At 41.3% G+C, this 14,860-nt stretch overlaps 1 protein-coding gene across 5 annotated transcripts in view; it reads left to right on the forward strand.

Annotated features, from left to right (window-relative positions):
- The window catches only part of TMEM131L (transmembrane 131 like), an 86,406-nt gene that overhangs the window by 8,227 nt on the left and 63,319 nt on the right, over positions 1-14,860 (forward strand). For all 5 annotated transcript variants that reach the window (XM_066632587.1, XM_066632589.1, XM_066632591.1 and 2 more), the window contains exon 3: positions 4,644-4,687. In XM_066632587.1, coding sequence (XP_066488684.1) covers positions 4,644-4,687 — 44 coding nt within the window. The remainder of the gene's footprint in view (positions 1-4,643; positions 4,688-14,860) is intronic.

Raw genomic sequence — 14,860 nt, forward strand, 5'->3', positions numbered from 1 at the left:
TGCAGCCACTTGTGGAAATGCAACATTTCTTTCCATGTGGCAGACACACTAGACCAATGGTTCCCAAACTGGTGGGTCATGACCTACCAGCCAGGCAAGCACTTGTCCCTGCGCTTTTAAGGGGCAAGGAGGGGAGAAGGCAGAAATTCGATGCCCAGGTTCACACTGCTGCTAGGGATGGGAGGTTTTTTTTTTTTACTTACCTGCAGTCAGCACTGCAGTCCTGGAGTCTGGGAGGCCCTCTGCAGGGTTCCCCGTGCATGTGAAAGTCTAAAAAGAAATGGGCAATTCTGGACAAAACTAGAAGTGCCTGTTCCTTTCTTTTTTTTTTAGACTTTTGCAGGCATGGGGAGCCCTTTGGAGGGCCCCCAGGACTGCAGAACTAGCTGCAGGTGAGTTTGAAAAATCTCTGCCCTGCAACAACTTACAGTGCTCCCAACTCCCTTGTAGGAGTTTGGGAAGCACTGCAGTAGACCTTTCCCTATTTCTCTTGTGGTCTGGGCATGTGTCAAAAAAAGACAGAAAAGGGGTGCTAACAGTAGCCCACACCTTGCACCACTTTTGATTTTCCCCATTAATGTATGTGGTGATTTAACCACAGGCAAAATATATGCAGACAACAGATGAATGGCAAAACCATATGAAAATTGTGACAATTCTGGACTAAACACCCCATCTGAATTTGTGCTAGGAATGACATTGTAGGGGCAACTACTTCATACTTAATGTTGCCTACTCCAGTCAACTATGTCTCATGGCATCTTAAGAGAACCTGTTTGGGCTAGTGTGCTTTAAACAATCTCATTACTTTCACACATTGCTTTGATGGTATTTGCTGCTTGTGAATATAAACAATCCAAATGCATATGAAATAAGCAATCCAAGCGCATACGAAAATAACCACAAATAGGTGGTTTCTTTTGCACTTTTCTTTGCAGGAGCTTTGGCTAGGCTGCCTTTGAAGTAGTGCTTGTGCTATTTCCTTTATTGGTGCTTGTGGCGGAGGCTGAATAAGAGGGGGGGTAGTTGAGAAGCTGTTAATTATGGTCTTGTATAATTGTCAGAAGATTTCCACGTTTTAAGTTGCAATTCAAGATTTTTCCAAAGCGTTTGGAAGTCTTGAGATGAGATTGACATAAAACTGTAATTAAAATTAGGTCGCTAACTATAAAAGGAGCACACATAAGGACACTTGAGTATATTTGCTAGAGAGTAAGTCCTGTTGAGTACAGAGGAGGATTGCGCTGTGATTTGGTTAGCAACAAACGTGGAAATTCAAAGCAGGTGCTGTCAGGGAAGAAATCGGTGCAGAAGGCAGTAGTTGATTAGAGGTTTTTCTTTCTTGTTTCGGGAAGAGCCTGCCTGTCTGATAAGGTTAATCTCCAACTTGTATAGGAGTGCCACTGCCTAATGAACTGAAACCTACCTTTGTTTGTATTTTGGTCATGCGCTACTTGTGTGATTGAGGTCTAGTTGGATAGATTTCCAGTATCTCAACTTGGAAGGTGTAACATTTATTGCTGAGTAGTAGGTGGCCATGCTTTTCTTTTTTTTTTAAAGGCAGAATTGGGTATCCTAAGTAGTGCAATAAAAGATTTAACAGCAAATTTTTGAGTTCTATGAAATTCCTCTCCAGGCACATGATAAACAAAAGGACAGAGGAGGAAAGTGGGCTCTTATAACATGCCTCCCTTCTCTTTTCTTTTTGTTCACCATCTGCCTAATGAAGAAGTCTGCAGAACTTGAAAGCTTCTGCTTCATATTTTGATACTTTTGGTTGGTTCTAAATAAAGCATTGCTCTGTTTTGGATTGTGGTTATTTATTGCTACAGAATTGAAGAATTGCTCTTGAAGATGTGGTATTGGTTGAAAATAACCCCAAATATGAAACTTTTGTAACTGAATCTGGATCAGTTTTATAGAATCACATGCCTAGAAGAAATCTGAGGGAAAGTTTAGAACTATCTATATGCAATGCGTCTGTGTGACTCACAGAAATGTATGCTCAGAACACAAATTTGTGCTGCAACACTATAGTTCAAGCTATTGCAACCTCTGGGGTTAGGATCATCTGTTAGTGTGGGTGGATGGAGGCTACAGTTTTGACAGCCTGGAGTGCTAAATTAAACTTGTTTTTACTTACTGGTCAGTAATGACAGGAAAGTCATCACCACCTTAAGCAGAACTGTCATTAAGAAGTCGAAGTCTGTCAGCAGAGGGTCTTCAAGAGTGAATCGAAGAGTGTAAGGATGACTTGAGAGTACCCACCTCTGTTCCAAAATTGTGAGCTAGCATCCTCCAGAGAAAGCTTTTGCAATTGAGTCATTGGCCTTCCAGAAATTGACTTTGGGAACATAGTTTTCCCGGGACTTCAACACTTGAATGGAATGTTGTCACTCATCTCTTCTATGAACCTTCAGTGCTTTTGGGACACTCCCAAGAGTCCCCAGTCAGCTATGAATTCTGCTGATACATTGGCCGTTATGCTTGGTGTTTTTGGTCCTGGATAGTGCTTTTTCACTTCTGCTGTTTTACTCTCAGTTAACAGGAATTAATTTTAATTTGCGTGTCTGTAACTCCACACTGAGTGGTTAATGTTAGTTTAGAAGTGTTTCTTCCAGTTTGCTTTGACTGCTCAGCAATATCTTCATTTGCCATGATAATAACTTTCAAAGAATTGTTAGCTGGGATGTTTTCATAGATGTTTTCGTGCATCCCTGAGATCTGATAGGATTGGAGGATAGAAAATGTCACGCCGACCTTTAAAAAGGGAAAGGTGGGGACCCGGGAAACTATAGGCCAGTCAGCCTAACATCTGTACTGGGTAAGATGGTGGAATGCCTCATCAAAGATAGAATCTCAAAACACATAGACGAACAAGCCTTGTTGAGGGAGAATCAGCATGGCTTTTGTAAGGGTAAGTCTTGCCTCACAAACCTTTTAGAATTCTTTGAAAAGGTCAACAGGCATGTGGATGCGGGAGAACCCGTGGACATTATATATCTGGACTTTCAGAAGGCCTTCGACACCGTCCCTCACCAAAGGCTACTGAGAAAACTCCACAGTCAGGGAATTAGAGGACAGGTCCTCTCCTGGATTGAGACCTGGTTGAAGACCAGGAAACAGAGAGTGGGTGTCAATGGGCAATTTTCACAATGGAGAGAAGTGAAAAGCAGTGTGCCCCAAGGATCTGTCCTGGGTCCGGTGCTCTTCAGCCTCTTCATAAATGACCTGGAGACAGGGTTGAGCAATGAGGTGACTAAGTTTGCAGACGACACCAAACCTTTCCTACTGGTGAAGATCAGAAGTGATTGTGAGCAGCTCCAAAAGTATCTCTCCAAACTGGCAGAATGGGCAGCAAAGTGGCAGATGTGTTTCAATGTAAGTAAGTGTAAAGTCATGCATGTTGGGGCAAAAAATCAAAACTTATGGTTAGCCACAACTGATTTCAAATGGACTTAGTCAGAATTTACTTTCTTGGAAAACAAGCTATATACATAACCCATGAAATTTGGCATTGTTTTATAAGTGGACCTAAGATAGGAACACAAGTCTATTTTTTGTATTGGTGATTGATGTGAGCTAGCTTTTTGTGGAGATGTAGGATGCAATCCTGTAGTCACCTAAGAGTAAGGCCCATTGAATACAGTAGGACCTATCTCTGAGGGACGTGTATGGGATGGTGCTGTTAGACCAACGCAGAAGAGCAGTGTATGTACATGTCCTTTGTCATATCATATTGATATATTATCAAATATGTCATTTGTCATATTATGATTTTTAAAACATGTCTTATACTGTGGTTAAATGTTAACAATGAGGGAAGGTAACTTATGGAGGAGTATTTGTATCATTGAAGTGGGAGAAGAGCATGAAGTGTTTCTCTGGGATTCACTTTGGCCAAGAGCACGCATTAAAAGGTCTGATTAACAGTGGACAATTATGAACTAGAAACATGTCATCTTTACTCTTAAGGTGGCCTTAGGGTTGACTAGTTCCACAGAAAAATAAGCCATTCTCCTTAGAAGAAAGTGCTTAGATGTTCATACCACTTATTTGGCCCTACTTTGTAGAACTGTACTTTGAGAAGAGTCATATGACTCGGTTTTACTTGGGTTCCAGATCTGAGTGATGGTTGCATAGGGAGAAAAAATATACTGTTCCCTTAATTGATTGCTGACTTGAAGGGTTCTCTGAAGATAGTATTTGGAACTCTGTCTGAAAGAAGTGAGGCATTGTTAGCGGTCACCATTTGAAAATATCTGGAGTGCTTTTATTACTCACAATAGTATTATGTGTTTGCCTTAACTTATCTACTTTAAGGCTGTTGCTTGTACTTTGGAAGGTGTATTTGTATATTTAGAATACACAGCTGTTGCAGTCATTTGCCATATTAATTAGATTAACCCTGTTGATTAGCCAGTATGCAATTTCTTCAGGTTCTGTGCTCACTACATTTTTTTTCTGTACTGTTTGCTTTATTTCATTGCTTGCAAAATGTAGGAAGCTTGACTCAGACATCTTACAATACTAAAGTCCCAGTGAACACCGTTTCTTTATCCAGGGCTATTAGCACACAAATGTATGCTGGAAACTTGTATTTGTGGCTGAAAAACTTTCATGACATTTTCTCTGTTTACTAGGCTGAAGCAGAAGAGGATGTAGAGGAACATCCACAAGAGCAAAGGTGAGTTAAGATTAAAAGCAGCATCTTAAATCATGAAATAGTAGACTCTGTTTTTTTTACTGTGCTCCAGCAAAACTGAAATCAGTTTTGATACATGATGTGGGAAGGGAGAGAAATCTTCAAATCAAGACCCAGATTATGAGTTCATATTGGCCTCTTGTCACTTCTAGTGTTACAAACATGCAGTTCAGTCGCTTGTATGTTTAGATCCTCTGATTTCAATGAGACATGGTCTCAAGTAAATGTAAATAGGATTGTGGCTTAGATGCTGTTCGAGAGGCAGTCCTCTAGAAAAATTGCTATGAAGAGCTTCAGGTCCTGGGGGGGAGGTTAAAGGGGGTAATTTGACCCCTGGTCCAGGATCAAAAGGGGACCCAGGAGCCAAAGGAGGGGGCCCAGAAATTTCCTGAGATCTTACTTTTTCCTATCTACTCAGACTGTTTGTCCACATGGCATGTTGGGGACACTACCACGACTGGGGGTGCTGGGGACCTTACTGATGCCTCATGGGTTAGTAGACTTCTCCAGCTGTCTCTACCCTCCCCCACCCTGTTTTGCCCCTTACTGCCCCCAATCTGCTCACCCGTCACCACCCTCCCCCACTCTCTTTCACCCCTCCCCCTTTGCAAAGGAGCCCAAAAGAAACTTTGTACCCCCTGATAAAATTCCTCTCAGAGGCCCTGAAGAGCTTTTCAAAATGTAATAAAATGGTCACCTTACAATTGAGTAGCATTTCTAGGAAATATGCCTTGTTGAGGAGTATTTAATTCATTTTTAATGTTTTCTTCTAAATATTAAACTATCAGAATATCTATGAATAAGATTGCTTCTGGTTGTTTGGATACTCAGAAAAGAAAACAATGATGAAAATCAGTTCAGTTACTTTTGTGCAGTGCAGTTGGTGCTTATTTCTTTAAAACTGAACTTTGGATGCATTATTTGTTTCAGTCCTGCTGTCTAAAGTGGGACCAAATTACTTTAACCCTTCCCTTGCCAGAAAGCAATTAATTCCTGAAGCAGATGGTATTTGCACTGTTCCTTATATTTTTGCCAGGGTAAAGTGGGATTTTGTCAGTGGAGGCTGTCTTAAGATGTGCATTGATTCATTAATTTCTGAGTGTCGTATCCCAACAGTGGAACTCACTTGACATTGCACTGCCTATTTTCAGGTTTCCTGATAACTTAAATAAGTGTAATTATTTAAGTTGCATGTTATCCTTATGATTGGTCTTTTCAGAACAATGCGTTCTGGTCCAAGAATAGATTTTTACATAAGCTAGTAGTTAGTATTACAGCAGGCAACAGAAACAAATTTTGACCCTGCTAAGTCAAATCTAAAGTTACTATATACAAAAAGTTAATTTACAGCTCAATCTGAAATGTGTTTCAGTCATAACAGAGAATATTCAGTGATTATGTGGGTGAAATCCACAGTCAACCAGTGCACACTTGAATGATCCCGGTAGCCCTTCGTTCATATTTCTGATGCTGTGCTTCCTTGCAGCTGCTGGGGAGGGGGCGGTTTGGTTCATTCTCAAAATATGCCAGACTTCTGAAAATATAATTGCTGGTGGTCAATCTAAGCGCCTTCCTCCCAGCCTGTTTTCTTTCTTTATACATCTAGACGGGGCTAGGAAATGACTCCCACAGACGTGTCTTATGGTCTATGTGCTGTCTCATACTGGCCAATCGTGCTGTAACAGAGGCAAGAGATGGAAGACATACCCTTCACCCACTATTACTTCCCTGTAACTGGTTGTTAGGAGGCATACTGCCTTTGAATTTGGAGGTAGCATATAGCCATTATGACAAGTAGTCACCATGTTTCTGCAGTCTGGCAGTACAGTCACAGACCTCATCCTCTGTAGCTAAGGTTCTTTGTAAAACTGTTTGACTATTCCTGAGGTTGAATAATGTACTGATACCTGGGCAGCTTTGAGAATGTGGTGCGATCTCAGCTTGTCACAAAAGTTTATAGGTCAGTTGACCAGCATCTCACTTTTCTTTTGATTCTTGTTACTCTTTCACCTTCTGTCTAGGTTCAGATGTCAAGAAAACAATGGTTTTTTTACTTCAAGAATAAGCCTTGGGGAACTGCAGGCTTACACATGCCCTTTTCTCCTCTTTTGAGTGAAACAGGTTTTGAATTACAAGTGTATTGCATATGAAATCAAGCGAATTGTGGTTCAGTTCAAAACATAAGAACAGCCCTGCTGGATCAGGCCATAGGCCCAACTAGTCCACCTTTTCCATTTCCACTATGTCCTTTTTGAGATGTGGTGTCCAGAACTGGACACAATACTCCAGGTGTGGCCTTACCATCAATATGTACAACGGCATTATAATATTAGCTGTTTTGTTCTCAATACCTTTTCTAATGATCTCCAGCATAGAATTGGCCTTCTTCACTGCTGCCGCACATGGGGTCGACACTTTCATCGGGCTGTCCACCACCACCCTAAGATCCCTCTCCTGATCTGTCACAGACAGCTCAGAACCCATCAGCCTATATGTGAAGTTTTGATTTTTTGCCCCAACGTGCATGACTTTACACTTACATTGAAACACATCTGCCATTTTGCTGCCCATTCTGCCAGTTTGGAGAGATCCTTCTGGAGCGCCTCATAGTCACTTCTGGTCTTCACCACTCGGAAAAGCTTGGTGTCTTCTGCTAACTTAGCCACCTCACTGCTCAACCCTGTCTCCAGGTCATTTATGAAGAGGTTGAAGAGCACCGGTCCCACTACAGATCCTTGTGGCACACCGCTTTTCACCACTCTCCATTGTGAAAATTGTCCATTGACACCCACTCTCTGTTTCCTGGTCTTCAACCAGGTCTCAATCCAGGAGAGGACCTGCCCTCTAATTCCTGAGTACAGCATAATATTAAATCCAAAGTCACCTGTCCTCTGGAGGGCTCCATGACTAGCTGTTCTAAGGCACAGTTATTTAGCATGTCAAGGAATCCGGTCTCTCTTTTGTGACCAGAACACAAATTGACCCAGTTGATATGAGGATAATTGAAGTCCCCCATGATTACAACCCTGTCCCTCCTTGACATCTCCCTGATCTGTTTCCTCATTTCAAGGTCCCCTTCCGGTTTCTGGTCTGGAGGACTATAGTCCGCCCCCAGTATTACATCACTCCTCAGGCCTGATAATTTAACCCTCAGAGATTCTACGGTGGAGTCGGACCCGCCTTCAATCTCTGCTTTGCTGGATTCTATCCCTTCCTTAACATAAATGGCCACCCCACCTCCAACACACCCCTCCCTGTCCCTCCTGTAGAGTTTATAGCCCGGGATTGCGGTATCCTACTGTTTCTCCGCATTCTACCAGGTTTCCGTTATGCCCACTATATCAAAGTTTTCTCTAGTAACCAAATGTTCCAGTTCTCCCATCTTCGCTCGGAGACTTCGGGCATTTGCATAAAAGCATTCTTTTGAACATGCTTTTGAACACCCCAGGATGGGCTACTTGTTAGCTCCTTTATCCCTGCAACCTCTCATTTTGCCAAACCATTTATCACATCCCATCATGCTACCATTCACAATTTCTTCTCCTACTCTGTCTTTACCTTGTTGTTCTCTAACCTCCCTGTCCTCGTCCCATAGGGATAAGGAGTCCTGAACCAGATGCCCCTCTGCTGCTGTCGGCTTTCCACCAGGGGTCAGTTTAAAAGCTGCTCTGCCACCTTTTTAATGTTACGCGCCAGCAGTCTGGTTCCATTCTGGTTCAAGAGAAGCCCATCCCTCTTGTACAGGCCCTGCTTGTCCCAAAACGTTCCCCAGTGCCTAACGAATCTAAACCCCTCCTCCCTACACCACTGTCTCATCCATGCATTGAGATCCCTGATCTCCGCCTGCCTAGCTGGCCCTGAACATGGAACAGGTAGCACTTCAGAGAATGCTACCTTTGGGGTCCTGGCTTTCAGCTTCCTACCCAATAGCCTAAGTTTGGCCTCCAGGACCTCCCAGCTACACTTGCCCATGTCATTGGTGCTGACATGCACCACAACCACTACCTCCTCTCCAGCACTATCTACCAGCCTGTCTAAACGAGAAGTGATGTCTGCAACCTTCGTACCAGGCAGGCAAGTTGTCATGTAGTCCTCGCATCCATTGCAAACCCCCCTCTGTTTGTTTCTAATAATTGAATCCCCCACTACAAGAAGCCCCCGATCCCCCTCCTGCTGAGGAGTATCCTGAGTGTGTTTGGATACAGGCCCATCCCCTGAAGAAGGGGTCCCCCCTTAGGGGATTGTTTCCCTCCTCTCCAGGATGATGTTGTCCAGCCCTGAGACTTCCCACCTGGGCAGCTGAGGGGCTGCACACCTGAGGTTGGGACGAAATCTGATCATCCCTGGACGTCTCCCTATGGTCCTTCTCTGCCTGCCTCTGCTGCTCCAGGTTGGCAACCAAGGCTTCAAGGGAGCAGATGCTCCCATGATGTTAACATAGAAGAAGCCTGGATAAAATTGTGTTTTCAGAAACTGGTTTGCTACCTAACTGTTTCAGCTAAATTTCTACTTTTTTCTGCTCTCCTAAATTCATTATTGTCATAAGAAATTATGATTTCCTATTATATCTGAATCTGACATGTATGTGTACCAGTTGGGTCCAGTATATGTGCAATGCTTCCAGACTCTTAACTGAAGATCTGGAGTAAGCTTATGTATATACTTTTTTTCTTCTCAGTTTCACTTACTACTTTTGCTGTAACATTTGGGAATGTGCCTTATTCCTATACAGCAAGTTCTCCCTAAAGTTGTTTAGTTTTAAGTCATTTTGTTATAAACATGATGAGGAAAAAAATTGATTTCTGGCCAGAGCCACTTTTTGTGAGGGCTTTGCATGTTCCCCCCACGTCTGAATGGGTTTTCTCTAGCTTGAAAAACTTGTTTATTTCAGTGTTTAATATTAGATGTGTTTTGAGTTTTTAATGTGAAAGTTTGGTGATATTTTTGTGACCAGAAATATGCTGTAGAAATGTAACTCTTGTTTATGTATATTGATTAGGAATGGTGAAATTGGTTTCGTTATGAGTTGTTTCGCTTAAAATTGCCGCTTTCAAGAACGTATCAACAATTTTAAGTGAGGACATGCTGTAGTACTGAAGAAGAACCTAGAAGTTGGTTCTCTCCTACAGGAATTTATTTTCGTATACTTAGATATATTCATGCAGCAGGTCAGATCCAAGAGAGTTCCTAAACAGTCAGTAAATACACTGTATTAGAATTTCCATGCCAAGTGGGTAAAGATTAATGCCAATGATTAATGCCAACAATCAATGTATAGCAGTTCCTAAAATTACTGATAAAATATAAAGTGATTAAAAACCTAATCTAGTAAATTTTCAAAACATCACTGAGGTAGCTCATTCTGTTTTCGTTTAGAATCTTTAGGCTAACTTTAGCAATAATCAGAAACACACAGACAGCTGATTTCCTGTGTGTGTATGTGTTTCTCTGTGTTCCTCAGAAAATCTATATAAGGTCATTTTAATGTGATATGCAGGGAAGATAAGAATCTGTTCTCTTTCTACCCCGGTGTCTTTGAAAGTTGTTGTAGTAAGGCCTCTTGGACTCTTAGAAGAAAAATCTTTCTCAGGCATTTTTGTAGCATTGTTGTCTGGTTATTGGTTTTGAAGGACATATTTAGCCTCCCCCCACCCCACCCCCAACTGTGCTTAGCTTTTTTAGAGTGGAAATAGTTTGTACATACTGTATCTTGTTTTCAGGTAAGAAACATATCTGGTTAGAAGCACTGAATGCATTTCACCAAATTGGCTTTCTTCAGAAATTATTCTTTGTAGTGATAAATTTTGAAGTTCAGGAGCACATCGTGACACCTGCACCTGCACACCTGTAGTCCCACCTGCATAGCCATGGCCCACTAGGATTATATTCCCATCCCCCAATTTAACTCAGGTTTCTTGATTAGTGTGTTTTCTTGCCACTTAGTCATTCTTTGACACTTCATTTAAAGATCTAGCTCAGGGGTATCAAACTCATTTCATACAGAAGGCCAAAGTTAGCATTCAGGATAACAGCTGAGGGCCAGAAGTTATGTCCTTAAGCAGAAAGTGACATCAAGCAACTGATGGCCAGAAATCAGCACTTTGTTTTCGTACAGAAGCTCATTAACTGCAAATGGTAGAAGAGAAAATATGCAAATCTTGATTGTATTTCAAGGTATGGGAAAGTCCAAATTTCATGTGGGCTGCTGTTTCAGTGGTAACACTTCGGCACTGCTTAGCAGCTGAGAGCCTGAGGGCCGGATTAAAAGGTTCCAGGGGCTGCATTTGGCCCCCGGGCCTTATGTTCTAGCTCCACTGATCTAGGTCATATCAGCCCAAATTCTTAGGGTTGCAATAGTTTTAAAACAAGGTTATAAAAATTGAAAAAGGGAATTTAAAAGTGTCCCAGAATGCTAGGTATGTCTACTCAAGTGAATTCTACTGTGTTCAATAGTACTTGCATTCAGGTATAGATTTTTGCATAGGATTGTATCCTTAATGTAACATGAGCTACACACACTCTTAGGCAACCCCTAGGAAAGATGATAGCCTAGAAATTAACATATGCCCCCAGGCACATTTCTCAGTTTGTCTCTTGCTGAGCTAAGGTCCATTGAAAAGTATTTCAAAGGCAGCATCTGAGTACTCTTGCTGATGACATCAGCTGCTCATGTTGTAGGAGAAGCCCTGGAGCTCTGCTCCGACTCTATATCCTTGATCCTTTCAGAAATGATATATGACTGTCTAAAGAACTTTTTACACTTGGATAGGCAGTTTATTTTATTTTTTAAAGGAGGAAACTAATTTAGCTTTGCTTTATGTTTAATAAAAATAAAATCCAGAGAAAAGAGTTGAGGGTTAAGGGTTGCAATCTTATATTTTCCAGTTGAGGGAGGGAAGTGATCTGCATGTGTTAGAACATTTACTATGTTATTAATGTAAAAGTAAAAAGAAGTGGGGCCAACAAACACCCTTGTCTAACACCTTTGGTAGAACAAATTTCCTCCGTCAATCTTCCATCAGCACTAATCCTTACCCTCAAGGTGGTATTGGTATATAATTCCTGCATAAGGAACAGCAACCTCCTATCAATGTTAGTCTCAGCAAGCTTATCCCATAGGTGATCCCTGGGGACTGTATCAAATGCAGAAGTCTATAAATGCTGCAAATAGCCATTTAAATGGCTTGCTTGTATATTTACAAATTAAATGGTGAAAAACAAAGATTTGATCCACCATACTATGGCCTTTCCTAAACCCAGCTTGTTCTTGATGTAAAATATTATTTTCCTCAACCCACTTTACCAACTTCTGAAGGAGGTAATGACAATAGATCTTAGAACTAATATCCAGTAAACTAATTGGGTGATAATTCTGAGGGTTAGAATTATCCCCTTTTTTATAAACTGGAAAAATAATACTCTGCCTCCAGATACTCTGCCAACCATGATGGCTAGGCCTCCTCTCGCTCTTCCTTTTACATGCGACTTCCGGGAAAAGTCCTGTAGCATTAATGTGGGTAAATAATTTGGCTAGAAGAGGGGTCCACCATTCAATATTGGTCTTATACACCTCAGGTGGGATCATATCCTCTCCAGGTGCTTTTTCTGTTGCTAGAGCATCTATAAGTTCACCCACTTCCTGTTCAGTGACTGGAGGCCATTCTGGTGTTAAAGTCAAAAGCGACTGGATGTTACTAACATTAATTTGCCTGACATTGGCGTCACTACCAAACATATTACTGAAATAGGAACACCAAATGCAGCAATACAGTCATTCAGTCTACAACTAAGACCCGAATTGGGGAGTGAGATTAAAGACCAAAATTTTTTTTCATTCTTTTCCATAATGGCCTTCCCCAGTTCCTTCCACTGGGCTGACATATATGCACTCTTTTTTTGTTTAAGAAGCTCTTTATAAGTTGAACGACATTGAGTCAAAACATCTAAATCTGAAGCTAGCCGAGTTTGTCTTGTCTTCCTGATCAATCGAACCAGATGTTTTTTGGCTAGCCTACATTCCTTATCAAACCAGTTACCCTGATGGGGGGCAGAACCAGGTTCCTGTATCTTCTTAACTAAAACTAAAAAAGGCCTTAAAATGAAGTAATATAATTAAGGCCTTCTATAGGATCCATATATCCTTTAACTATATCTATGCAAATCCACAAGATTAGGGCTGTTTAATAATTCCCGGAATGATAAATCCATAGTGGGGGACCATTTCAAATGTTTCCCCACAACAATAGTCCCCTCAGCCCAATTGGTGGAAGTGGACAGCAGCTGAGGGATTTCTGTGGATATAGAGAGACATACAGGTAAATGATCATTTCAGGACGATCTAAAATGTCGTAATTCAACTTAAAAGAAAGTAATCCCCTGCTAATTGGGTAAGAGGCACTTTTTCAAGTGGGTGCTCCTTTTTTTTAGCAGGGGGAGAGTAACTGGCCCATCTCACCCCAGCAGTGTCTGTTCTAGTGGCTGACTGCTGGTATTCTTTTGCATCTTTTTAGATTGTGAGCCCTTTTGGGACAGGGAGCCATTTAGTTATTTGATTTTTCTCTGTAAACCGCTTTGTGAACTTTTAGTTGAAAAGCGGTATATAAATACTGTTAATAATAATTAATAATAATAACCTTGCGGAACCAAAAAATATAATCAATAACACTTGCTGCCCTACTGTTTTTAAAAAAAGTAAAATAACCTTTTGAGTTATCCAAAAAATTGCCATGAAGGCATGTTAACTGAAAAGATGACATTAACTCAACTAACTTTCTGTGTATTAATCACCTTATCTAAGGAGTGGTCAGATAAAAAGACTTCATTGTGATCAAATATCTTTCTACTAGTACCCGAACCTACTCTAGAATTAAAATCACCACATAAAATTATGACAGCATTCGGATATTGAGATTCGCAGTAATATATAACCTCCTCCAGTTCTTCCCAGAAGGAGGTAACACTTCCAGTATTGTTTGGTGAACAATATACATTAAGACAAATCAATGCATTTGACCCAAAACCCCAGTTGCCTTTCAACAAAACAGATAAGATACAGTTACTTTTAGATCGATAGATAACTTCTGCAACCACATCCAGTTTGACAGAAACCATGATGGCTAGGCCTCCTCTCGCTCTTCCTTTTACATTCGACTTAAGAGCAGGAAGCAAAAAAGAACTGTACCCTTGCAACAGCATGGGAACAGCATCAGTCAGCCAAGTCTCCTGCAGAGAGAGGATGTAAAAAGATGAAAGAAATTTCAAAAGATCCTGATCAAAATCTTATTCTGCCAACCTGCAATATTCCAAGATAAAACAGAAAGTCATTGTAGGTCAGACTCCACCTCTACAAGGGGATTAAATTGAGATAAAGTAGGCTGTGATGAAGGTTCCAAATTGACTTGGAACATCGTTTCGGGGGGATTACAGTTGGAAGTTGACTTAAACAACACATTTTGTGTTACCTCCTTCGTCGCGACAGGGAATGAGGTTCCACCTGGATTAGAAGAGGCCATGTTAACTGACGGGCTACATGATGTAATTTGCTTGTGAGTTGTTGAAAGAAATTTTTCAATCCTTAATTGCTTCAACCTTTTATAAACACCCTCCTCCAACTTGGTAGGACTTTTCTGATATCTCTTCTTACCTCTTTGTGGGAGAGCACTCCTAGCGAGCGTAGACATAATGAACAGTCTGGGACGCAAAACAGCTCTGTTTTCCCAATTAGCAATCCACAACAATCCAAGCCTCAGGAGGAAACATATAAAAAGCTCTCATATGTAAAATATAAAAAGTAGGTCCAGGATCAAAACCAGCTAATTTGGGGAAGGAAAAAGCCCCAAATTAGTGAACTAAAAGCTAAAATCACGTAGAGCTCTTTGAAGAAGCCTGCACCTGGGCGGCCATCTTAGGTCCCCCTTTTAAAGAAATATTAACAAGAAAGGAGTGTGTTAAAATGAGCTCTACAGATAGACATTTGAGATGCAAGCTAGAGGTTTTAAATCATGTTTTTCAGCACAGTTGTGTACATGTTTACTAAGAAGCAGTGCTTCTGAGAGGAATTTTATCAGGAGGTACAAAAGTTTATTTTGGGCCCCTTTGCAAAGGGGGATGGGTGAAACAATGGGGGGAGGGTGGTGACGGGCAAGCGGAATGGGG

The sequence above is a fragment of the Tiliqua scincoides genome, chromosome 6 (assembly GCF_035046505.1).
Source record: "Tiliqua scincoides isolate rTilSci1 chromosome 6, rTilSci1.hap2, whole genome shotgun sequence".
Lineage (NCBI taxonomy): Eukaryota > Metazoa > Chordata > Lepidosauria > Squamata > Scincidae > Tiliqua > Tiliqua scincoides.